Here is a 24,810-nt window from a genome sequence, read left to right as displayed (position 1 = left end):
GAAATGTTATGTCGACATCTCTCTCCACCTGTATCCCACTGGTCTATCGATCTCTTTCTCCATCTCCCTACCTAAATGTCACCATGTTTCTCGGTCTATTTCTATCTCCCTACCTTCAGCCATCTGTCTGTCACTGTTTCTTCACCTCTGCCAATCAGCTTTTGTGGTCGGTTTGTTTGTCTGGCAGGATTACTAATGAAGTTATGGACAGTTTGGCGCAACTTAGAAGCAACTAACTTTCACAGTCTATCTAGATCCACATCCAAAATCGGTTGTTTTTGAAGGTTTTTTTGACAACTCCTTAGTATTGCCAGATAACTGGAAATGGGGAAAACTGGGGGACATTGTCCTGATGATGTCAGGAAATAAATAATCTCTTGGATGCAGAGGCTCACTTTAATTTATGCAGATTTTCAGCTGTTACAGAGTTATGCAGTCTCTTGAATTCTCTCGTTCCTATATGTTTTATCTATATTTATTTCCTTCTGTCTATATTATTTCGTCTAGATATAGATATATAGACTGCATCTATATCATCACCTCATATCACTCTTTATCGCTCCGTTTACCTGTATTCCCCATCTCTCTATTCTCATTGCCATCGATCTCCATCTCTACATCTGTTTACTCCTTACTTCTGTTCTTCTCTTTTTCTGTTGATATCTATATCCATCTCTCTGTTCCCACCTCTAGCTCTGTCTCTCGCTCTCTCTCTCTCTCACTGCTCTATGCATATTTCCAGTTACTGTGGAGACACAACAGTGTTACACAACAGTCTTTTGGGTTTATTCAGTGCATGGAAGGCACCAGCAATGCAGCGCGACTTCTTACTGACACAATCAGCTCACCTCCTGCTGCCTTGTGCCCGGCCTGTATGATCACACTTGACATAAAGGGCCACATGTTTTTTAAGACCTCCTGTTGCTGAATACTCAAAGACCACAGGATTTTATTAGTTAGCTGGCTACGGATATTTACTGCCACAGTCCTGTGCTGCACCACGTCCACTGTGGTGTTATTAACTGGACAGTTGTGTAATCAAGTGTGTTAGTGGGTGGAGGAAAAGTGTCAAATGGTTAGGGGGGGGTCTACCCCATGTAGGATGGTTGCCAAGAAACAACCAAGAAGATGGTAGAAGATGGTTACAATGTGATGTTTTGTTAAATGAAACAAATACGCAGCTGTGTGTGAACATCTTCGTGCATGCACAGACTTGCTCTAAGTGCAGCTTTATAAAACTCTGAGGAAGAGGAGTTTTAGCACACGGTAACAGATAAAGCAGTCCCTGAAAGGGACTTCTCGGCTCTTGAATTATGAATTAACAGTTAACAACACTTAAAACAGAGCAAAAGGACTCGTGAAACCTGCTGTGTTTGATATGTGTGCTTACCTCTGATTGGGTCCAATGGGGGGATGCACGGGTATCCCTGAGACGGACTTCCTTAAGCCCCTGTCTCTCTCCGCTTCTCCCCTCCCTCCGGGTTCTCCTCCATCCCTTGGCACTGAGCTGGCCCGTTTGGACCCGCGGTGGCGGTCGGAGTGATCCTCGCTCCGACTGCGACGGATTCTGCCATGCGGCTCGCTGATGCTCTTGCTGCGGCAGAGTCGGTTGATCACGTTCTGGGAGACGGTGTCGTCGAAGCGCTGCCGGTGCTTCTTGGGAATGAAGATTCTGGCCAACATGGCAGCATATGAGGAAAACAAATTGGTTGGTGTTAACTGTTTTTCCATAAGAGTTCCTCTACGAAAAGCAAAGAGATGGGTAGAGGATGGATCTACATCACAGATCCACCTCGATCCATTTTAAAGACACAAATTCCACAATCACGACTCTGAGAGCGATGACAGCCAGTGTTGGAAGAGATTAAAAGTTATGATACACTTCAAACTCTACTGAGAAAATGTTCACAGTCCTAGTCGGCACAGATTCGGCTCAACAGGCTTCCTTCATGTCTCAGATCTGAAGAAAAGATGAAAAGGTTTTGACTGATGGAGAGTCTTTCCCCTGACTGAAAAAGAAAAGAAGTTGAATTTGATGCAATCTTTCTCTGAGGAAATAGACGGTGAAGAAATCGTGGCGTCACTCACTGCTTGCTGGAGTCTTACTGCTGCAGCAGGGGTACCAGAGCCAGAATACAGCATGAGAAAAAGGTGTGGGAGTGAGTGAGCAAGGGATTTCTCCTCTCTCTCTCTCTCTCTCTCTATATACAGCAACCGATTCTCGGTCTTTCCTACACTTCCGTCTACACATCACCTACAACTGAGGCAGGAAGCTGACCAGTACTTTAAGTTCGACAAGGAAACGCAAAGTGTAACGCACTGGGATAAAATAGGGGCAGGGGCATCAATTACAGTGAAATACTGAGTTAAACTGTATGAAATCACAATGTTTTTTTATTTTGTAATCCAATGTGATTTCCTACTAAACACCTACTGATTTCATTTAAATATCAATATACAGCTATGACATCGATAAAAGTTATTTTCCCGAAGTCTTACTTTGAGAAAAGTCAAACACTTGAAATGTTATGCTTGTAATATAACATTTTAAACATAAGCAGTCACAGTGACTGATATGTTATAGCAGCTGAACATTGGTAGGGTTAGTCGTCATCACTCATGAGTGATGAGTAACTATCCCCTGTGGAGCCTACAGTTGGTTGCTGGGGTGCTGAAGGGTTTCAAACAGTAGCTGTGCTGGCTTGTCAGATGGAGGGGTGGGACATGCAGCTGACATTGAGAGTGGGAGCATTTATCTGGTTTATGCTGTAAAAACAATAAGACACATTGCAACAATCCAGTGGGGATGAATTCATTATTTTAACCGCTTACAAACAATGTATCTAACAATGGAATGTTTTTTTATATAACCCTAGCCGTAATCCTAGCCAATCAGAATTGAGATTTTTTTTAATGGTATTATTCTCCCAGAACAAAGAAAATAATCTAATAATCTAAAACTATACATCTGTTTTTCTCCCCCCAAAGAGTTAGGTTTTGCCTTTCTCTAGGGTTATGATCTATGACGACCGATATCGAAAGCTACGTTATCCACACACAATAATAGAAATAAAGATTGTGTAACACTTATGAATTAATGTGCATTTAATGAGGTATAAGTATTTGATCACATTTGTTACTTGGTGGAGTAACCATCCTTAGCAAGCACAGCTTTTAGATATTTCTTATAGCTATTGCTAGGTTTGAGCTGAGTTTTCAGATCTCCTCTTTCCTGATCTTCTCCAAATTCTTAATGCTACTTCACCTCGAGACTATGATGTGCTTCTTCTTCTCGAGGGACTCCTTTGTTGTCTTGGCATATGCTTTGGATCAGTGTCCTACTGGAAGACCTGCCCATGATGCGTTTGTCGGGCCCCGGCTGAGTGAAGGAGATTCTTGTCCAAGATTTGTCCATCTTTCCAATTGAGCGATACAGTCATCGTGTAGCTTTGGCAGAAAAACATCCTCAGAGCACAAAGCTTCCACCACCATGACAGTAGGGATGCTGTTCTTTGGGTCACATTCACCCTTCTCTTCACTCCAAACACAATGAGTTGGATTGATACAAACCAAGTCAATTTTGTTCTCATGTAACCACATCACAATCTCAGAAGTCTCACCTGAATCATTCAGGTGTTTCTTTGGGGGTTTGTGTTCTTTTTTTTCTTTTTTTTCCAAGTTTGTAAGAATTTGACAATTTTTGCTACGCAGCGTTACAGATACTTTTCGCTGGTACCGAAAACATGTAGATGGTTCTCTTGCTCGTCTTTCTAAGCAGACTGGGAACAAACTAAATATCAAAGAGGGGGATAAGAGTGAACTGTACATGCTGTTTCTTATGGAGTGCTGCAAACAATAGCAGTGACTAAGAGACAAAACAAAACAAGTCCCCACTCACCAGCAAACACACACACACACACACACACACACACACACAGCAGACAGAAAACAACTATTCATTCAAAAGATTAGAACTGCTGCCAGGAGACAAGACAGCCACCCACACACACATACACGCACACGCACACGCACACGCACACGCACACGCACACGCACTTTCTGGAACTATATTTCTTAAATGTAGATGATCTAACATTAAATGACTGATCATCAGGTTTTATGATATGCATAGCTCCGAAATAAAAAACAGTTGGAAAAGTCAATAATCTTAATATTAGGTATACAAAGTAAACAAAATATCCAAGAAAACTGGAGTAACAGGAACCCCCCTCCAATGTTTATGTGGTTATTCTGATCATTTCTAGCTTATAATAGCAGTTGAGCTTAGATTCCATACTGAACACAGTGGGAGAAACAGCTCGCATAGCACCGTCCACTCGTTTAAAGTGGATTTTCTATTCATTTCCTTATTTTTTTTTCATTAATAGATAACTACATGCTCATATATTTAGGGCGAGAGGTGGGGTACACCCTGGGCAGATCGCCAGTCTGTCACAGGGCTAACGCAGAGACACACAACCATTCACACCTATGTCAGTTAGACTGGGTATTCTTAATATGGTGGTCATCACAGATACATACGTTTGTATCTGTGAGCACAAAAGTTCCTTCAGCTTTTTCTTTACGAGGGGCAAAAAACTGAAATGTAGGGAGTGGGGTAGCTTTTTTTAGTAGATGAATTTAGGGATCCCTCAAAGTCCTAGTATAGAGTCTGCCTGTTTGTCTATATAGATAGTTATTTATCCCCACATGAATTCGAGGAGATCTAATTCTATAAGTATGCTAAGGCTACTTTCAGGTTGTCACAGGAGGTTGTCACAGCAGATAGGCTCTGCCTTTTTGATTTGGCAGATTGTTTTAATCTGATGCTCTTCCTTACGTAACTCCCAGGGGACTTTTGTCTCCCACCACTGGCAGGAATATATAATTTGTTAGGTGAGTGTGTAAACCACTACACTGTGGAGCTACTTTCAGTACACCAAACCAGCTCATGAGCGGTGAGAACTGGAAAAACCCCCAAAAGAAATCACCCCACCTCTGAGAATTTATTAGCACAAGCACATACTGCCATAAGAAGGCAGCAGCCTACACATCCTGAAAACAATGCATGCTGTATAAAGTCTATTAACACTACGCTTTTTCTCTACTTCTCAAGGACCACATGTGAAGGACGTAGAAAATTCAAAGAGCACCAAAAACATTTGAAGTTAACATTTGATGATCGTTGGATCAGTGAGCTGAGGCCGGACACATATTTGCACAAACAACCATTTTGATTCCCACCTACACCAGCCTGTTGTGCTCTGACTGTCTGCTGCCGCTTATCTGCTGATCAGATGAATCAGTCATTAGCAGACAGGGCGCAGGGTCGGTGAAAAACAGCACCAGTCAAGCAATTAACCACGAACGCGCAAACAGAAAGGAGGGAGGAACAACAGCTACCGCTGTTCTTGTCCACGCGGAGCTAATTAAGCTGCAGCAACAATTCTGACAGCTAAATAAAGCAATTAGGACACTCTTTGGACAGAGAGAGAAGCAACTTCACAGCAGATGTGACTTTTCGCCAGCGTGCATTTAATTATCCATGGCTGCTGAAGTGCTTTATTAGGAGGTATTCAGGAAAATATGCAGCACCTTCAGCCCTGTTCTGTACTTGTAAGTGAGGCAAATAATGAAGACTCACTCACATCCAGAACCTACCGGTCACAGCTGCAACTAGTCAACTAATGAAGAGCTTGTTTTTGAAAAACCTGCCCAAAACATTTCATTCTTTATAAGCTGTAGAAACAGGCCTGTAGAGATAACAATGATGTCATTAGAGCCTGAACCATTGTCCTTCTGGCCAGTGGTGGTATTTGACACTGTAATAACTACAAAACAGCAGCTGATGTTGACAACCAGTATAAACCCATCAGGCACATTTCAGCGGCTGTCTTTAATGACAGCAGCCGCCTCCAGCAGGAGATGCCACAATCTTCCAAGGTCACAAATAACAACACCAAAAGCATCTACTGCCAACGTCCCACTGCAGCTATAGGTGTGGTGTTTGTGCCCCAACCTGTCACAGCTGTTTTGCCAGCATGCACAGGGAGTACACAATCTTATACTAAAGGTAAAATAACTATTTAAGTAGTCTTCAGGAGTAATTTTACAGGCCTCTTGAAGGACTTTTTGGATGTTTGCTGCTTTCTGATCTCTTCTCTATGTCAAGGTGATCCCACACTGCTTCAATAATGTTCAGGTACAGGCTCTGAGGAGGTCAATCCATGACTGATACTCTTCTGCTGCGTGTTTTTCTATCCAGGTACGGTTTTACTGCATTGGTAGTGTTTTCTGGGAGCACCGTCATTGTCAAAGATGGTGCTGGGAAGAGCACGCTCTACTCCATCCGCCAACCAACATCACTAGGCAGGCTCTCGGGTGGAACCCTCAAGGCGAAAGAGAGGCTGCCCAAGAAACACCTGGAGATGAGACCTCGAGGCAGAAGTAAAAAAGATGGAGCCAACTAGAAAGAATGGCTCAGGACAGAAATCTCTGGAGATCTATCTTTGGCTGCCCTTACCCTGGCAGGGGTGATAGACAGTAGTCGTAGTAGTCATGCTGAAAAATGAAGCTGTTTCCAGACACCTTTCAGATTGCATTGCATGATCTGAAGGCATTTTTTTGCATTCATAATTCCATCAATTTTAACATGAGCTCCAGCAATACTGGCTGAAATGCAGCCCCAAACCATGACACAGCCTCCACCATGTTTTACAGATGGGTGTACCCAGGGGTAGGCAACTCCAGGCCTCAAATGCCGGTGTCCTGCAGGTTTTAGATGTGTGCTTGAACCAACACAGCAGGTTCAAATTGTTAAATTACCTCCTCAACATGTCTCCAGAGGCCTGATAATGAACTAATCATTTGATTCAGGTGTGTTGACCCAGGGTGAGATCTAAAACCTGCAGGACACTGGCACTCGAGGCCTGGAGTTGCCCACCCCTGGTATAGACATTCAGCGTTCCTCTCTCCGTACATCCAGTATTAATAATCTGAAGGAATTTGTCAAGATTTTTGCACAAAAATACACACCAAGATACAACTGTTTTAAACTATTTGCATCTTTTTTATAGATGCTTCAGTACAAATGCATAAAGAATTCAGACATTTCCAACTTGGTCCAGTGGTTACCTTGCAAAATTTCCCGGGAAAATCGAACCACAACTCCCATTTAAACTGGCGGTTTCTTCCTGTAAGAAGGGACTTTTTACTTCCCACTGTCACCAAGTGCTTGCTCACAGTCTGACTGTTGGGGTTTTTATGCAGTCTTTACCTCACAATATTAAGCACCTTGAAGCGACTGTTGTTGTCATTTAGCACTACATAAAAAAAACTGAATTGAATTGGAAAAAATTGAATTTTTTCCCAATTTCAATGGTCTCACAGAACACATAAGAATAGAGTGACCAGAAAAATGACACTGACTGTGTCATGGCGATGATATCATGTTGTCACTGTGCCTGTGTGGATGCATGTTAACAAGCTAACTGGGAGTTCTAAATTGACTATAGGTGTGACTGCGAGTGTGAATGACTGATTCGTCTCTTTGTTACCCCTCTTTGTAACGGATTGCCCTGAATCTCACCCAATGACAGCTGACACAAGCTCCAGTCTAGGTTAAAAAAAAGTGGATAGATGGATACTAATTCGCTAAATCATTAAAACGCTAACAAGCTGCATTATGGGAAATGTGAAATACAAGGTTTAGAGTATGTGAACCATAAAAGTCAGGATTACCTAAGCTCTACTGTATAAGCTTTGAGGTTTTTCCAACATTGCTAAACAACATAGTTTACAGGTGTAATTGTCTGAGAGTACACTCCCCCATCATCACAGCAAAGTGGGAAATTAAACAGCTGCAGATGCGCAAGATCAACGTTTTCTGGGTGTTTTGAGGTACGGGGCAAAATATTCACAGAAATAGTCTCACCAAAGAAGTTTAAATAGATATTAATTTTCAGAAATATTACTTTTCCCCCTCTAATCTAACCTGCCATTTGCAGAAAACTGCACAATCGCGCTTCCAAAAATGTCTTAATCATCAGCCAGGCTCCAGGTTTAGCAACATTATTTTTAAAGGCTTAAAAATCCACATGCTGCAACTTTAAGCGACCTGCCATCCTACACCATTTGTTAAATCTTCTTTGAGGTTTTTTCCTATCTCTTGTTTTAGAGAAGCTTTTAAGCGCTGGTGTGTACCGTCTCTTTGAAACAAATCTGTTCAGTTAAAGATATAGGACACATATTCTTAGCCCGCTGTCACTGTCTCTGCAGACTTTGATCAGGCTGAGGTGTGGATGTATCTGCAGCCTGAGACAGTGTTGCCTGAGCACAGACTACTGGCTACAATAAGCAGACTCCCTAGATATAAATAAATGTTCTCTTAGTGCCGTAGGTGTAGCAGCCCACACAGCCCTTCTCTGCTCTCTGTGCCCGCCTGCTATTTGCCATTTATTCACATCACAGCACTATTATGCCCTCCCATCTCTCACACAGAGATGTGGTACCTGTCTACGCAAGGCTAATCTCTGTTGGTGTGTAGCTGTGGCTATTAGCATCTTTTTATATATATATGTGTGTGTAAATGCAGCTGTTTACCCACCATATAAACACAGCTATCTGTTGCAAACAACAACAACATAATCAAAAGAAGTTTTCCGCGTCAACTCTTGGAAACTAAATGAGCGCTCTGATTTGACCTCATTTATAAAGAACGGAGATCTATAATTATCTGAAGGAGGGTTGTGGAGGAGGAAGCAAGCTGGGAGGAAGGGACAGATTTCTCAGAAGGGAGGAATGACAAGCAGAAAACTACAAAGACCTCATTTCATTTTGAGTGTCCAGATGTGACTCTGATGCAGAGAAGGAAGTTTGGTGCAAAGCCTAAATACATATAGGTTGGATAAGTAAGATGGGCAGATGATGTGATCTGTTAAAGTTAGCAGAGCATCTGCCCTTCTGACCTTTTGAGGGCAGATCATTAAAAACACTGCAGTTTAAAATTAAAGTGTTGCAATCAAACTATGACCACAGTGATGAAAGAAATAGCAATTCCAGATAATTAATATAACATAAATTATTTACAAGGGATATACACTCACCAGCCACTTTATTAGGTATGCCTGTTCAGCTGCTTATAAATAAATACCCAATCAGCCAATCACATCGTAGGAACTCGTTACATTTAGGAATGTAGAAATATAATGAATAAGGAACAAATCAGGACATTAGGAAGTAAACTTAGTCTTTGTCATCTTATAAAAACAAAGAGTCTATCTTGGACAATCACTCTAGCACCTCTGCGAGGCTGTTCCTGAGCAGAAATCGCGCTTTAATATCCTCCCACGCTCGAGGTGACGGCGCTAACGCACTAATTTAGCAGGTTCGTGGTAGCATATGTCCGCTATCCAGTTAGTGTGTTTGCCATCAAACTGACTGGATAGTCTGAATATAAAAAAGTGAGTGATGATTCAGAGCACAGAAAATAAATGTTGTAAAAGGATCAAAAACTTAATTTAACTTAGAATTTCCACGAGGCAAAAAAAAAAAAACACAAAAAGGAAAAAGGCTGCTAGAAAAAAGGCCGTATTTAAAAATACTGCAGAATCCCCCAGAGACTGCAAGCTGTGCATAAAGGACAAGGCTCAGAAATACATGAAGACTAATACTCACTGTTCTAGTCGCACAGAAATGCTATCGTGATACACAACGGGGTTCAGAAAAATGCGTGACACTTGTTCATTGATGATCTGGGTTTGCCGTGATTAACAAGGCTGGCCCTGTCAGGGGCCTCGGGGGTCTTATAAAGGCCATCTGCAATGTATGCAGTTCTTAACTGATTATTTCTTTCATGCAAAGAAAACTTTTTCTTTGGTGCCTTTCAGAGGACTTTGGTTTCCTGCATGACACCGAACCATCGCCCTGCTACAGAAGACCACAGAGACACCAAAGACTCGGGTACTATGTTAAAGAGACTTGAAAGACCACCATCATTCCTTTTTAACCTGCGGAGAATCTGTGAAGCAATCACACTCAGAAAATCTAAAGGTCAGACAGTATACCCCGAGGCAGCTGCTTGCTTGGAAGGCAACGGTCATCCTCAGCTGGATGGTGGTTGAAGTGATATCAAAGAAGCTCATTTAGCGAGAAAAGCTTTCTCTAAACTGAAGAACATTCCGTCATAAAAAATATAACAGACATCTGTTCATTACGATCACCTGGATCTCTCCAAATAGTCAAATGCCATCTGCATTTTGTTTTGTCCCGCAGCTATTTTCATACTATAACATATTTATTGAGTATCGATCTTCTCCGGCAGACTGTTCTGGAGGAACAAACACATTTTGCAAGTGCTTAATCACTTGGAACAAGGTTTACACTAATAGAAGGAGGCAACTTGTTCCACTCTCGACTGTACCCACTTTGTACTTTGTGTTCACTTCATTGAAGACGCTGTACAAGGCTCCTGTGAGGAGCTTTTTTTTTCATGTACCGAGTACAGTGCAGCAGTAGCTCGGGAATAGTTAGAAACAAGCTCCAGCCTCTGATTCCTGCAGTCAGAACTAAACACCATCATTATCAGCACCACTAACAAAGCAAGATTTGTGCTCAGTGTGCAGCATGATGAGGCAGACTACTGCCTGCGACCACATCTGGATAATTGTTTTTAATGTCTGAATGGCTACAAATGAGAGATTTTTTGACTGATTTACACATTTAGCCGTTAAAAAAATAATAAACAACATAATAAATATTTTCAACTGATTATTTACATAATCTCAGAGTCAAAATGATGGTCCAATTCTAGCACACAGACATTAACTGAACCACACCCTCTGCTCATACACGTGAAAAGAGAGTACACCTTAAAAGCAGAGACTTAGTGATCCTAAGAACCCCCAGTCACTTCATACACAGACACGAAAGCGTTGCATTGTTAACTGTGTTGTTAACCACAAACAGTTTTTATCAACCCTAGTGAGACTGCATTACATCAAACTATATGAATAAACTGCCAATGGTCCAAATGAGCTTTGTTATCCCCGAAATCAGGGGGATAATGAATTTAAAATCTATCAAACATCAGCAGCAGCTGCAGCCTGTCCTGTACTTTAAGGACTGCATTAAACATCCACTCAAGCTCTCACATTATTACACCTGCACAGCCACCAGCAGATGGGAGGTGATAAAAATTCACAACGTCCGCAAAAATACACAAAGAAGCCACATTTCACACAACACTGGAGAATATCAGCAATGAGAGGAGGATATACTCACCCCAGGCAGTTCATTGCTTTAGCTGTCAGCCATAGCTCAATAATCAGCTAAACGTCTGCACAAGTCTAAAAGCAGCAGTGAGCAGAATACTGGGCTCGTGCACTGCTCCTGAGCTGCTCCTCTGTGGGGGATAAAAGGTCTTCTGGGACCTCGGTGCGGCCAGGAGGCCGTCTTCACCAAGTGTCAAGAAAAAAATGGTCACCGCACAGAGAAAGCAGGGAAACAGTCTGAGCGGTATAATAAGAGGACAATCTATCAGTGCTAAACACAAACACCCCTTAAGAGAGAGGGAGAGTGAGGTAAGAGAGCTGGGAGACGGGCAAGGATGGAAGTCCACAGAGAGATGCTATTAATGCTGGTATCGGTCCTTGTAGCAGATAGGAGTGTCCCTCATTGCACAAATACCAACTCTCAGCTTTGGATTATTCATGCCTAATTGAAGGCACTAAAAATCTTGTTGCCTATCTCAGCAGTGACCTCATACAAATGGAAACCCTTCTTACGGTATATTAATATCACGAAAGAGAGTTGAAAGTGGTGTAGTAGTACTGGAGGAAGGAAGCCAGCATAGTAACAGAATAAAAGCTTCAATTGGCTGGACTTGTGGATGGAGAGGAATCTGTGGACACACTGTCTGGGGATTTATTTTGGCACACAGACAGCCCATAACTAAAGAGTTGTTCACATTTGGTTACCTGGCACAATTCTGTCTGGTAGAAAGCCACCTCCACGCATCTTCAAAAAAAAAAAAAACCTGCTGGATGTAGCTCCAGATTTTATTTTAATTTTTTTTTATTTGAAAGGGCTGCAGGGACAGAGAGAGCAGCATGGCTACCAGTAGTTCCACTAAGCGAGTACTCTACTAAATCTGTGAGTGGCTCATCATCACAGGCACCTCCATGCAGTGAATGCAGAACATTTTGCCAATCCTCGTTTTCCCCCCTAAAACTCTAAGCTCCCAGTTACAGACCCGTCCTTGTCAGTTTAGTCTCTCAGTTTCTCTTTAAATGACAGTTTAAGAAACTTGGGAGGGTCACTGTGGATTTACCATGTGTTGCAGATGGAACCCACACATTTCTCTAATCTGCAACCAAATGTGCAGTAAAAATCCAGTTTACAGTCATTATGAATTCAATCCATGCAGATTATTTTAGGACCAAACACGTGCAAATCTCTGTGATGCAACACAAAGAGATGGCCTAGTATGGTAGCGTACTTTAGAGAGCATTTGACGTTTACAGCTCACTCACAAATTGCTTGCATTGTTTGCATCTTCTCCAATGAAGACTCTAATCTACTTCCTATCTGTGCAATGTGAGCTCAAACCTCTGTCTCCTACCTGATGCTGGAGATGAGCTGTCGATGTTCGTCAGTGGTGAGTATGTCCGGCAGGACAGAAGCTAACCACTCAACTTTCTTCTCTGCGGCGTACTGCTTCAGCACAGCAAAGAGTCTCTCTTTCACTTCGGGATCGTCACCTAAAATCTGGTCGACCTGTTGGAGATTCAAAAGAGGGTAGCTTCTGGTAGAGAGGAGGGTAGTCAGTAAAAAAGGAAAAGCTATGACCTCACTGTTTTTAGCATAGTACAAAACAGAAGTATTTATTTTTGTGTATATTTTATGCTGTAATTTTCATTTCTCTTGTCATTATTTAACCAAAAAGCAGCGTATGAAAAACTAGTACACCCCATGATTCAGTAGCTTGTAGAACCACCTTTAGTAGCAATAACTTGAAGTAATCATTTACTGTATGATTATCGTTGTGGCATTCATTCATGCATAGCTCTGTTAACTACAGCACTTTTCAGCCAAGATTTTGTAGACTAAGGGAGATCATTGTTTTTTTGCATGACCCAGTTTGAGACAAGTTTTAGGTGCTGGACAGATGGCCTCACCTTTGACTCTAGAACACTTGTGCTATACAAAGTTCATGGTTGACTCAGTGATTGCAAAGTACGTAGCTGCAAAATAGGCCCAAACCATCACCTGTCCATCACCGTGTTTTGCAGTTGGTATGTGGTGTTTGTACCAATGTGTTGTGTTTGTGGCGCTATACATTATGGCCAAACATCTCCACTTTGGTCTCTTCTGTCCAAAGCACAAGAAAGCAAGCCTTCAGCTTTCAGGCCGATCTTCTGTGGAACCAGCTCCAAGTTTAGATTCAGGAGACAGACACAGTCTCTGCTTTTAAGATTAGGTTTGAAACATAGTTAGACTTTGATCATAAACCCTCCCTTAGTTATACTGCAGTAAGCCTAGGCTACTGCAGGCTTCACTGGGTGTTTCTTCTTCACTCACCTTTTTCACTCACTCTGTGTTTATACACTTCTTTGCATTTAATTACTAGTTACTATGAAGTTCTGGCTCTTTTCCACAATGTGTCTTTTGTCCTGTCTCCCTCCACTCACCCCCAACTGGTGCTGGGGGATTTTCCTGTTAAATGGAAGTTTTTCCTTCCCACTGTCGCCAAGTGCTTGCTTATAGGGGAATCAGATTGTTGGAGTTTTCTCTGTATTATTGTGGGGTCTTTACCTTACAATGTAAAGCTTCTTGAGGTAACTGTTGTTGAGATTTGGCGCTATAAAACTAAAGTGAAATTGAATTCAAATGCAACTTTGCAAACTTAAACCATGCTGCCATGTTCTTTTTAGAGACGAGAGGTTTACTCCTCGCAACCCTTCCAAACAAGTCACATTTGTTCAGTCTTAAGTTTAAGATTTAACATGATAAGTGAACCCCGAAAAGTCTGAGATTCCTCTGAGCTTGGGGTAAATTTACTGGGATGTCCAATCCTGGGAACTGGCAACTGTCCTGAATGTTCTGTACTTTTGAACAATCTTTCTCGCTGTAGAATTATGTACTTCAAATTAGAGATGGCACGATACCACTTTTTTATGTCCAATACCAATATTATAAATTTGGATATCTGCCGATACCGATATGAATCCGATATATAGTGTTTTTTAATCAATAAAATGTTTTTTTAATATCTTGCTGCATTTTGTATAAGTTCATACTCAAGTTTAAATAAATAACAACACTAAAGCTATTCTGTTATACCTGTATGTAAAAAATACACTGCGCCCAAAATATTTCATAGTTCAGCAAAACTGATCAGTCTAATAAACTTAAACCTATTCCATCCTCCCTATTCTGGTAGTTTAAAGAGTACTTAGCAGAAATATTAAGCAACCTAACTAATAGGGTTGCAAACTCCCAGCAAAAGAAAATAGGGAACCACCCCCCACCCTCCACCTCATGATGCTTAATCGATGTAATCAAATTTAATTTGATGCAGGGGGAAAAATGCACAGAAATAAATTATTTTTCAAGAATAATTAAATAGATTCAACATCTTTCTTCAACAGAATTGCAGACTGCACAGATGGTATCTTCCCAAAGGAAAAAGTACTATAGCTTACGAGGGTATATTAGACTTAATAGTTACTATATCCAGTAATGGACTTCTATATATTTTACATCAGATTAAAACTTTGGGTGTAAGAGTCAGATAATTATTTATTAAAAGCTAGACATTTTAAATGAGAATGAGAAAGAAAAGTATGTCTTTGTGCCCCCTTTTCCCTGTTAATGCCCTATCGGCCCCCCTGGCTAAACTTTGCTAGATCCGCCCCTGCACAGTTACCAGCCGTCAGCTACGTAAAAATCCTGGTGTAGAAAGTAATATTAAATAAATTCTAACAACAGCTTATCAAGGTTAAACGTGCTGCTGTTGTTCAGCCGCTGGTTTCCTCTTTCTGGTGAGAAGTGGGCCAAAAACTAAGAAGAGAGACGGACTCCCGACAGAAAAGCCGATCAGATGATCATTGATCAGTTTCACGATTGAAGTAGCAGCAGGAGAGAGAGAGAGGCAGTCGCTCCATATATCGGTTGTTAAGCTTAACATGGGAATGCTTTACAAACATTCAGAGATGAACTTACACACTTGCTTTACTTCTCTCTGGGACAACTTCCTCGGAGATGAAATGCTGGTTTGGTGGCGAGGCTACAAATACACACAGCTGCTCTATCACGTGATGCATACTGCTGCTATGTGCTACGGTTATGAGCCGAGTTACGCCGTGTAGCAAGTTTTGTGAGGTGCTTTTTTGATATTTAATGGATCGGATTACATTTTTTATTTCTCGCCGATATCCGATCCAGTAATTTGGGTCAGTATCGGACCGATACCGATACGTAATATCGGATCGGTCCATCTCTACTTCAAATGCAATGGCCTTATAACCCCTCACAGACTAATGGGTAGCAGCAATTTCTTCTGTTGAGCACCACATTTCACACAACTAGAGCATTCAGGTGTGTTATAACAGACAAACTACCAAATCTTTTGCTTTTATAGAGGTGTTCATTCTTGCTGATGACTATTTACATCTTTATACTTAGTGAAGCAGTAGAGTACTTAGTTTTTCACACACTGATTCTGGATTTTGGCTTTGTTTTTCTTAAACTAATAACAGCATGGTGTAATATTTTATGTGCTGCCTTTTTATTTTAAGTTATGTTTAAATAATTTGATAACCTGGTACAAACCAGAATAATATTTTCATTGTGACCTGACACATAAAGCCTTCAAATTGAAAGAGGGTGTGTTTTCTTTTCCACATGACTGTAAACAGAACATTGTTGAATTTTGAGTGATTTTATAGAGTTACTATCTGGCCTGTCATAAGAAGGTGGATAACTATAGACTTTCATTCATTCTGGTCTCAAAAACATGTCGACATTCTACATTTGATTACATTAAATATTCATGAAATAAGCACTAAAAACACATACAACTTAAAATTTAAAAAACAAACATTGTTACATGACATCCCCGACCTCATCTGAAGTGTGTACAATTGATTAGTATATATATAAAATGTTGGCAAGTATATAAAAGTAATCCCGTTTAACCCAAAGCTCATATTCTGTTGAGCACCAGGCTTCTCTGATCTTTGACTGTATAAAGCACTCTGATGATACAAATTTCTTTATATGGTTATCTGCAGTAAGCACACAATATACAGACAGTACAGCTCAGAAGCTCTGGGTGCTGCCCTTCATTTGGCTTCTGGAGGTTGGCCAATCATAAGAAAGACAGGTTTTAGTAAGGGAAGCCTTGAAAATAAAGGTGCTTGTTTCAGACACGGGACAAATTGAGGGACTGTAGGATAAATAAGGATTTTATTTTAACCATGAATCATGCAAAATTATTCCAGTAGAGGCACAGAAAAAATAAACAGCAACCATAATAGGTCCTTAAATTCATATAAGGTTTTGCAAAACTCTGCTTGGTGCACAGAAATACTTATTTATTTATTTTTTTTGTCAAATAAACCCTGCCCTCTCCAAAACAGTTGCATGGGAACAAAAAAAACAGCTTAGGCAGAGAATGTTGTCTTTAATTAGAAAATACCTTTTAACTCGAAACCTACCTTCCTGTTGAACTCCAGAGCCTTGTGTTTGCGGTCCAGTCTCGCCCCCTCTCCACCCATCTGACTGTCCTCTATGCTGATGCTCCATTTGTGCCTTGGCCCAAGGCACAGCACTCCCAGGCGGAGTGTCCTCCCCTGGGATGCCTTGATTAGTGCCGCAGCCATCTCGTGCTGCCTGACTGGGATACCGTTCACTTCCATGACATAATCCCCAGCCCTCAGGCCTGCACGGCCAGCTGGAGAACAAGGAGAGCAGTCCTCCACCAGTAGGGGGCAGTCTCCCACAATGGTAAACCCAAAACGACCATCTGGACCTGGCGTGATGTCCATCTGTACGAGACATTTGCCTCAGTGTTTGACCACAGAGCATATCCCCCAACACCTATCCACAATAGTGCAGGTCTACTGCTTACTATACTATGACATGCATTTCCACACCCATTAACCTACACATGCAGTATAGATCTAAAGGATTTGAGAGCTGCATGACCTGCTGTATGCGGGACACCACTCCAATGCTGGGAGGGATGTTCTTCTGAGTCTGGGCGATGGCGATGACAGCTTGAGGACCTAGCGTCGACACATTGTGGCCTTCGATCTCCAGGACCTGATCCCCCGCCTGCAACCCTGCCAGGTGGGCACTGCTGCCTTCCTCCACTGACAAGATGTAGCTAGGTCCAGCCCCACCAAGGTGGAAGCCAAAATCCTCAGGCCAGCCCTGGTTGGATGTCGGCATGCTGAGGACTTTTAGAAACAGGGAGAAAAAGACAGTGAGGTTTGCTTCAATATGGAGTCTCGTGGTACTTAGAAATACTTACCCACTGTAGCCAGTGGATTCAAGTTCAGCGACATTGCAAGAAAACTCTATGATACAGTCTTTTGTTTTAAAGAGATTCAGTTTGTTCTCTGTCTCCTTCCCTGTCTTTAGCTGTACATCAAGTGTGGCTCTGTAACCCTCTATGCTGAACCATGACACACTCAGCAGTCCCTGACCTGGTTCATAAACTCTTTCACAGCCAATCAAATTACAGCATTGAAAGATTGTGACCTTAATTAGCTCAGGAGACAGAAGTTCCTCTTGCTATTTTTTGCACTCAGAGCACATGCATGTCTCTCCTGTCGAACAGTAATTGAATGGAAAAGCAATAACGTGACAGAGCACACCACTGGCTGCATGGATGAACAGGTAAGAGGTTGAATTCCAGGTTAAATAACAGGATTATTTCCAACCAAATGGGAAAATAGCAGGAAATATAAGGCTTTCAGAACCACCTCTAATGGAACAAGTACAAATTTCACAGCAATGAATTGCTATACACCCTGTAGCTCAGCTGTAGGCTAATGATGTGCTGCACAGCTTTCCAAAAGCCACAGCGCAGCAGAATTCACAGAGCTGACGAAGACGAAGGTTATAAAGACTTACAGAAATCTTTGGCTGGATACCGAGAGCCCCGTTTGCTCTGGCGGAAAGAGTATCTGCCCTTTTTGTTTTGCAAAAATTTCTTCATCTTGAATGTCAGATACCCGGTGGCCTGCTAGGAGGCTGTTATCCAGTCTTCTCAAGTATAGTGTTTTTAAAAAAAATAATATCCCCACCACTCACAACCCAAAGTCAAAGAGAAAAGGTGACAAACTCAAAATACTGCCCCATTCCTCCTCCCTGAAACCACAGCAGTCTCCTCATGAGCAAAGGGTGAGTGTGCATGAAAAGCAAGTGCAGTCTCTTCCTGTGAGTATGTCAAGGAGTTGGTCCTGCATCTCATCCCTGATTCATCCTAGGGCAGCCTGCTTGCACAGTGTTAATCAGAAAACTGGGACGCGTGCACCCGCGCACCTCGGTTCCTTAATAATTCTCTCTCCAAAAAGGGTATTGTAAGGCCTCATTTTTCTATAAATACACCCATGTGTCTTTTCTTCCTCCCCCTCCTCTCTTGGCAAGGTGGCTCTCCGTGGGACCGCTCCTGGCCCAGAATCACTCTGCGTCGATGCGAGAAAGCCCGAGGAGCTCTAATTGGAGCGTCTGCATGCCTGTGATTCTCTGCGTACTCTGAAATGGTCGGTCCATTGATAAGGAGCGGGGGCAATTTAAGACTTTAGCCTGTGGGATTAGTGGGATTATCAGCTGAATCTGCTCTCCTCCACCCCCCTTGTTATTAATACTGTAGGAACACATGCTCCCCTCCCGCATTAGATATTTAGAGTGCCTCTAGTGAAGTTTATTTTAGCACTGTGCACACTTTTAGACGTGTATTTATGATGAAATAGGCTAAATGCTGCTCTAGTTCAATTCAATTCAATTGTATTTATATAGGGCCAGATCAGAGCTGAAAACTAAAACTTAAAACTGAAAATTTATGGCGTCAATGTGCTGATTAAAAATCAGCCCGGTGGATTTATCAGCAGATATCAGCTATTTGCCCACATATTAATATCAACATCAAGAAGGAAAAACCCTTCAACCATGCTATGGGTGCTGATGTTGTGCTCTGCAACTTCCCTGTTGGCAACACACGTTTGTAAGACTGCAAACACAACGACCAGCTGATACCAGCAGAGTCGAGCAGAGCATGAAGATCTTGTTGTGACGGTAAAACATGACTATTTTTTAAACTGCAATGCTTTATCTTCTTAGTAAGGACTAATGAATCAATACACATAACAATTGCTAATCCATTTATGTATGTGCGTCTGAAAGAAAAAACCATATCGGCCAATATATCCGATTTTTTAAATCACCAAATGTTGGCATAGGTCTTAAAAATCCTATATCGAGCAGACTCTAAGCTGCACGTGTAACTATCTGCTTATATCCTTGAACTGAAGCTCACATCAAGTTTTACTTTTACAGTATTACACGTATTTTTTTTAACTGACATGCATAACAGCTGGAGAGGAAGCTGAGGAAGAGCGCAGGTGGGCTTATTGGAGTGTAAACTGTCATTAGTGCCAAAGCGCACAATAAGGAACAAACAGTTCAGTGCAAACTGAATAATTAAACACAACTGACTGCATCTCCAAACACACTTTTCACTTCAATCAAACTCTCCTCTTACACTTACAGTCTTAAAGACGATTGAGTCGTTTATGACAAGATGCGTGACAGAAAATCTTTAAACCACCTGAAACAATTTATCTTTTGACAAAGAAAATTGTCATTTCAGGTATAAAGCTGTAATTTTGATTTCAAACTGTAACAGCAGATACGCTCGTGGCACTGTAACTTGATTTATTCGACATAAGAGACAATAAAAAATGATTAAGGCCCCCAGCACAGCACATCCAAACATTCAGTACCTGTTTAAGCAGCATTCGGAGATGAGCCTGCACAGCTCCCGAGTAATGCTCCCCTCTGCAGCTCTGTGAGCTGTAATATGAGTGTTGGGCCATGTCCGCAACAGTATCCACTGACTGGTGTCCTGTGGTGCCTTGTTGCATTGTGTGGAGGACTGGATTGCAGAGACAAACAGCAAACAGTTAATGATTTTATTCAGGCACCAAAGTCAAACACTATAGGCCTATATTAACCTCAATGGCGGGTATCAGTCTATAATCAAACCAGATGACAGTAGCTGATATTTGTTTGTCATTGTCGGATCAATTTTTGAACAAAATACATGTTCAAAGCTAGTGTAATGAAGAGTTGAAAGACATTTCTTCATGTCTCTGGCACAAAGGGTGGGATAAAAGCATCGCTCACAGCACTGTAACTTGATTTATCTTATATAACAGTCAATAAAAGATGATTAAAGCACCAGCACAGCGCATCCAGGCATTCAATAAACAAAAGGAAGTTAACTGTTGTTATACTGAAATTATATATTTAAAATTCTCCTTTTTGAAGTTTGTGTGCTAACTTTTAGACAAAACCTTTTATGCTTCAATGCATGTTTTGAAGTCCCAAAAAAGTATAAAATACTCTAATTACTCACATGTATTTTGGACACAGGAAACAAAACATTACTGTTGATGCTATCTCACACTGGATTCCTCAGGTAGCAAAGCTCCAGACATCACCTCTCTCTTTCTTGAACTATAGAAACTGCAGGCAGAAATTCTCTCAATGAAATAGTGAATTAACCAGTAACACATTTAACAGTAAAATCAAGAGTAATGCACACATTCAATATTCCTCCCTTGACACTGCACATGATCCAGCTAGAAGCAGCCATCGTAGAGAAATGCACATGGTTGGCAAAAATACTCAGGTGGGATGTGGAATTTAAATGATGCTCATTTGGTAAAGGGGCCTAAAGTGTGCCAAAAAATGCCCCACACACCATTACACCAGCAGCAGCAGCCTGAACCATTAACACAAAGCAGGATGAATCCCTGCTTCATGGTTTTTACTCCAAATTTCGACCTTGACAATTACATGTCAAAGCAGGCTCCAGGCAACATTTTTCCAGTCTTCTGTCCAAGTTTGGTGAGCCTGTGAGAATTCTAGCCTCAGTTTCTTGATCTTAGCTGAGATGGCACCTGGTGTGGTCGCTGCTGTAGCCCATTTTCTTCAAGTGTTGATGTGTTTTGAGTTTAGAGTAACTCTGTGATGAGTTATTTGAGTTTTTATTGCCTTCCTGTTAGCTTTTTCTTTGACAACTAGCATCAACAAGACATTTTCACCCAGAGAACTGATGCTCACCGGATATTGACTCTTTTTTGGTACCATCCTCTGGAAACCCTAGAGATGCTTGTGTGGGAAAATCACAGTCAACCAGCAGTTTCTGAAATGCTTGGACCAGCCTGTCCAGCCCCAACAGCAATGCCACATTCATAGTCACTTAAATCACCTTTCACCCTTTTCTGATGCTCAGTTTAGTGAACTTCAGCAGGTCGTCTTGGCTATGTCTGCATGGGTAAATGCACTGAGCTGCTGCCATAGGCTGATTTAACATCTGTGTTGACAATGTAGTAACCAGTGAGTGTATGTGGGTAGTGATGTGCATCATAGCTCTCTCTTTTTTTTTTTTAAATAGAAGATGTTTAAGCAAACTTTAGAAATGTCTGAAGCCTGTTTTAGATATTGGGATGGGGATGTAAACTGTCGAAAAATAACAGGATTTTCAATAAAAGAAAGAGCTGGCTGAATGCACTTGTCTTGCACACCTCCTTGTATGGCTATTAATACACGTTTATAACAGGAGACAGGGACTTTTAACGCAAAGTATACTTACAACTTTTAAAATTAATAATCCCCTCTCTTAATCAGCCGAAAAAAACCCAAAAAACAAAACACACTGTTCATTTATTTCAGTGTAAAGTAAAAAGGAGTAGGACACATTTCCACTGTCCTCTCACAGCAGGGAGGCTTCGACGTTAGCCCAGCCCATCAGCGATGCTAAGGAAGTAGCATTGTTTACAGGGGCAGGACGTGAGCATGGAGCAAAAGTGAAACTAGAAGCCTCCTAAACCGACTCTGTTGACTTGAGACAAACACTAAAAGGCAGCTATGTGTAACCTCGACTAGATGGTAAGGGGAGAGCGAGCATGAAAATGGGTTTACAAGGTGAAGAAACGAAGACTTGGTTCAGTTTTGCTAACGCTGCTGTGTGGGCGCTGAGAGGTTTCAGCGGATGCTAACGTAACTTGTTCACCTGAGTCGTTTTTAAAGGTCTTTAACGCGTTTAAAGGAAGTAACTATGACTAAGAATTAACTGTAACAAAGCTTAATTGTTTCTTGTTAAGCTTGCTACCTGCTCTCGGTGAGTTTGTACCGTAAACACCTGTTGTTTGCCTCTCTGCGATGCTGCCAGGTGAGATATGGATTTCCTGACGCTGTTTGGTATTTACGTCGTGGTGGTGCTCACATGCATAGCTCTAGTGTGCAGATACTCCGGCCAGCAACACAGCCCCCTTAATTCACTCTACAGCTTTGCATTAAAGGTAAGAAAAGAGCAGAAACGGGATGAGTATGAAGCTTTTCTTTTCATGCAATTCCAAAGACCGACACTCCGTGGCGCTGTTGTCTCAATATAAAGAAAACCTATCCACTCCACTTACAACTATGTGCTTTTTTTCACAGAGACTTGCATCGATTACTCCAAAATGGCTGCAGAAGTTTTCACAGTGGACTTTGCACAGACTGTTCCATCAGAGGTTTGTAGTTCTCTCTTAGCGTTTACAGAGATTAATGTTTATTTAAGGCTTGATTCAGTGTTATTTGAATTTGACTGCAGGAGCAACGCGTTCATATACCTGCACATCCTGCTGGAGGGCGCCGTGTATGCAGAGTTCACCTACGAGGTGTTTGGCTTCTGTAGGGAGATGGACACCACTCTGATCAGCCTATCTGTGCCTTTTATCCTGTTGGCCATCAAGACCTTCTTCTTCTACCTCTGCATCAAGACAGACCCAGGTTCATTTTAGTTTGACCACATCTTGTTTAAATGTGTGGTGGTGGTGTCAGCAATGGCAGTGTGTTATCTCACTTCTCTCCATCTGTCAGGCACAGTGACAAAGAAGAAAGTTGCCGGTCAGCTGCACATCTATTCGTACGATAGGAGGTTGTTTCACCCGGGAATCTCATGTTCGACTTGCCAGCTTGTCAAACCAGCCCGCTCGAAACACTGTAGTGAGTGCTTTTTAATTTGTCAATGTCAGCACCTGAGATACTGGGAGAAAAAGAAAGGTAGCGTGTCTCAGTGCTGACTGTAACTCCTCCTGTGATTCAGGGGTCTGCAACAGGTGTGTGCAGCGTTTCGACCACCACTGCGTCTGGGTGAACAACTGCATCGGTGCTCAGAACACACGTTACTTCCTGCTTTACCTCTTCAGCGTCTGTGCCATGGCGTGCGACATCGCCCTGTTAACGGTGGACATGCTGCTTCATGTCGTGCTGCGCACAGGGCTCCTGGGGGCCAGTTACTTAGATGAGAACGGCCAACGGCAGCCAGCGGGATTTCTGTTTGTCGTGCAGGTACTGCTGACACACTGAATATTGCACACAGCTGTTTTTGCTTCTAACTGAAATTGAATTTTAATCACCCGCCCCTCCTCCCACTTTTTTCTTCCAGCATCTCTTCCTTACTTTTCCCCGAATTGTCTTCATGCTGGGCTTCTTACTCTTTGTATTCTTCCTCCTGGCGGGTTACACCATGTTCCATTCCTTTCTTGCTGTTGTGAACCAGACCTCCAATGAGTGGTACAAAAGTCGAGGCTACGTTTGCCAGCACTGCCACCCATCTACAGCGGCCGATATTCTCTGTAGCCCCGTCCCAGATCACTCTAAAAGATACTACTACAGCAGGGGAGTCTTCCGAAATCTGGGGGAGATTTTCTTCCCTCCACGGCCTGTTCAGAAAAAAGACAATTGATTGGTTACATTTACTGTCTACGATAACTACTGTAAACACTACTGGAAAATAAAGTTTATTGGTTTCTTTATGGCCTCTGGTTTGTGAATTGCTGATTGTTTTAATTAACTGTTGCAGCTACAAGCTTACCAAATCAAACACTTAGAGGTAGCTTTTATGATTATGTTAAAGCCCAAAGTAGCTGCTGCTTGTGGGATTAATGGGGATGTATTTACACAAGTTATTTTGATGGCTGAGGAGGGTTTTTTTTATGTTATTACATTTAACTTCTTATGACCAGTATGTTGGAGTTTTAGTAATATGAAAAAGTTAAGAAGTTGGGAGGAGAAAAATAAAGTATAGAGGAAGTCACAATAATATAACATTGAAAAGAAAAAGCTGACCCTACCTTGGAACTTCAGCTAAATGTAAGGAGCGTGTTTCCAGTCAACACTGAACAAAAAAAAAATAGATAAAAATCAGCAGCTATCCAGGCTAGACGCCTTCGTTTGCTAACATCGATACACGAGCCGCCTCATGTTGCTTCCAGGTGGGGAAAGAATGAAAAGACAAACCCTTTTCGAGCTTATTCTCTTGCCGGTCGTGCGATCGAACATTGCAGCCGACCACACAGCAAATATGAACGGTGGCTGTTGTGTGTGCCTTCGCTCCCTTTTCGCTTGCGCTTTGTTTAGACCCCCAAAATGGCGGATCGGGCCAAAATCCTTTCCACGCCCACCCCCGTGACATCACGCTCCATAGCTCTGTGGGCGCAACTTAAAGAAGAAACTCTAAATATAAAA

At 41.9% G+C, this 24,810-nt stretch overlaps 2 protein-coding genes across 7 annotated transcripts in view; one reads left to right on the top strand and one right to left on the bottom strand.

Annotated features, from left to right (window-relative positions):
• Nucleotides 1–20,156, bottom strand: part of grid2ipb (glutamate receptor, ionotropic, delta 2 (Grid2) interacting protein, b) — a 42,841-nt gene extending 22,685 nt beyond the window's left edge. Inside the window, exons 1-5 of one of the 5 annotated variants that reach the window (XM_084938136.1) lie at nucleotides 20,013–20,156; nucleotides 17,209–17,462; nucleotides 16,719–17,048; nucleotides 12,620–12,774; nucleotides 1,391–1,672 (exon numbers count right to left, since the gene is read on the bottom strand). In XM_084938136.1, coding sequence (XP_084794262.1) covers nucleotides 1,391–1,672; nucleotides 12,620–12,774; nucleotides 16,719–17,048; nucleotides 17,209–17,454 — 1,013 coding nt within the window. In that variant the 5' untranslated portion in view covers nucleotides 17,455–17,462; nucleotides 20,013–20,156. Of the gene's footprint in view, nucleotides 1–1,390; nucleotides 2,160–11,280; nucleotides 11,638–12,619; nucleotides 12,775–16,718; nucleotides 17,049–17,208; nucleotides 17,463–18,141; nucleotides 18,680–20,012 lie in introns of those variants that run through there. The other 4 variants (XM_084938133.1, XM_084938135.1, XM_084938137.1 and 1 more) reach the window with 4 other exon arrangements.
• Nucleotides 20,157–21,940: 1,784 nt separating this feature from the next.
• On the top strand, nucleotides 21,941–24,098 carry zdhhc4 (zDHHC palmitoyltransferase 4). Of its 2 annotated transcripts, none has more exons than XM_084938147.1 (7): nucleotides 21,941–22,326; nucleotides 22,469–22,598; nucleotides 22,738–22,811; nucleotides 22,892–23,070; nucleotides 23,161–23,286; nucleotides 23,387–23,631; nucleotides 23,729–24,098. In XM_084938147.1, exons 2-7 carry the CDS (start codon nucleotides 22,476–22,478, stop codon nucleotides 24,026–24,028), a joined length of 1,047 nt encoding a protein of 348 aa, XP_084794273.1. In that variant the 5' UTR covers nucleotides 21,941–22,326; nucleotides 22,469–22,475; the 3' UTR covers nucleotides 24,029–24,098. The 2 variants fall into 2 exon arrangements, with proteins under 2 accessions (XP_084794273.1, XP_084794272.1); XM_084938146.1 differs by having other exon boundaries at nucleotides 21,963–22,185.
• Nucleotides 24,099–24,810: the final 712 nt, after the last annotated feature.

This window comes from Perissodus microlepis, chromosome 8 (genome assembly GCF_051167445.1).
Source record: "Perissodus microlepis isolate ML-2025 ecotype Zambia chromosome 8, ASM5116744v1, whole genome shotgun sequence".
Lineage (NCBI taxonomy): Eukaryota > Metazoa > Chordata > Actinopteri > Cichliformes > Cichlidae > Perissodus > Perissodus microlepis.
This window is presented reverse-complemented; position numbering and strand designations above follow the sequence as displayed.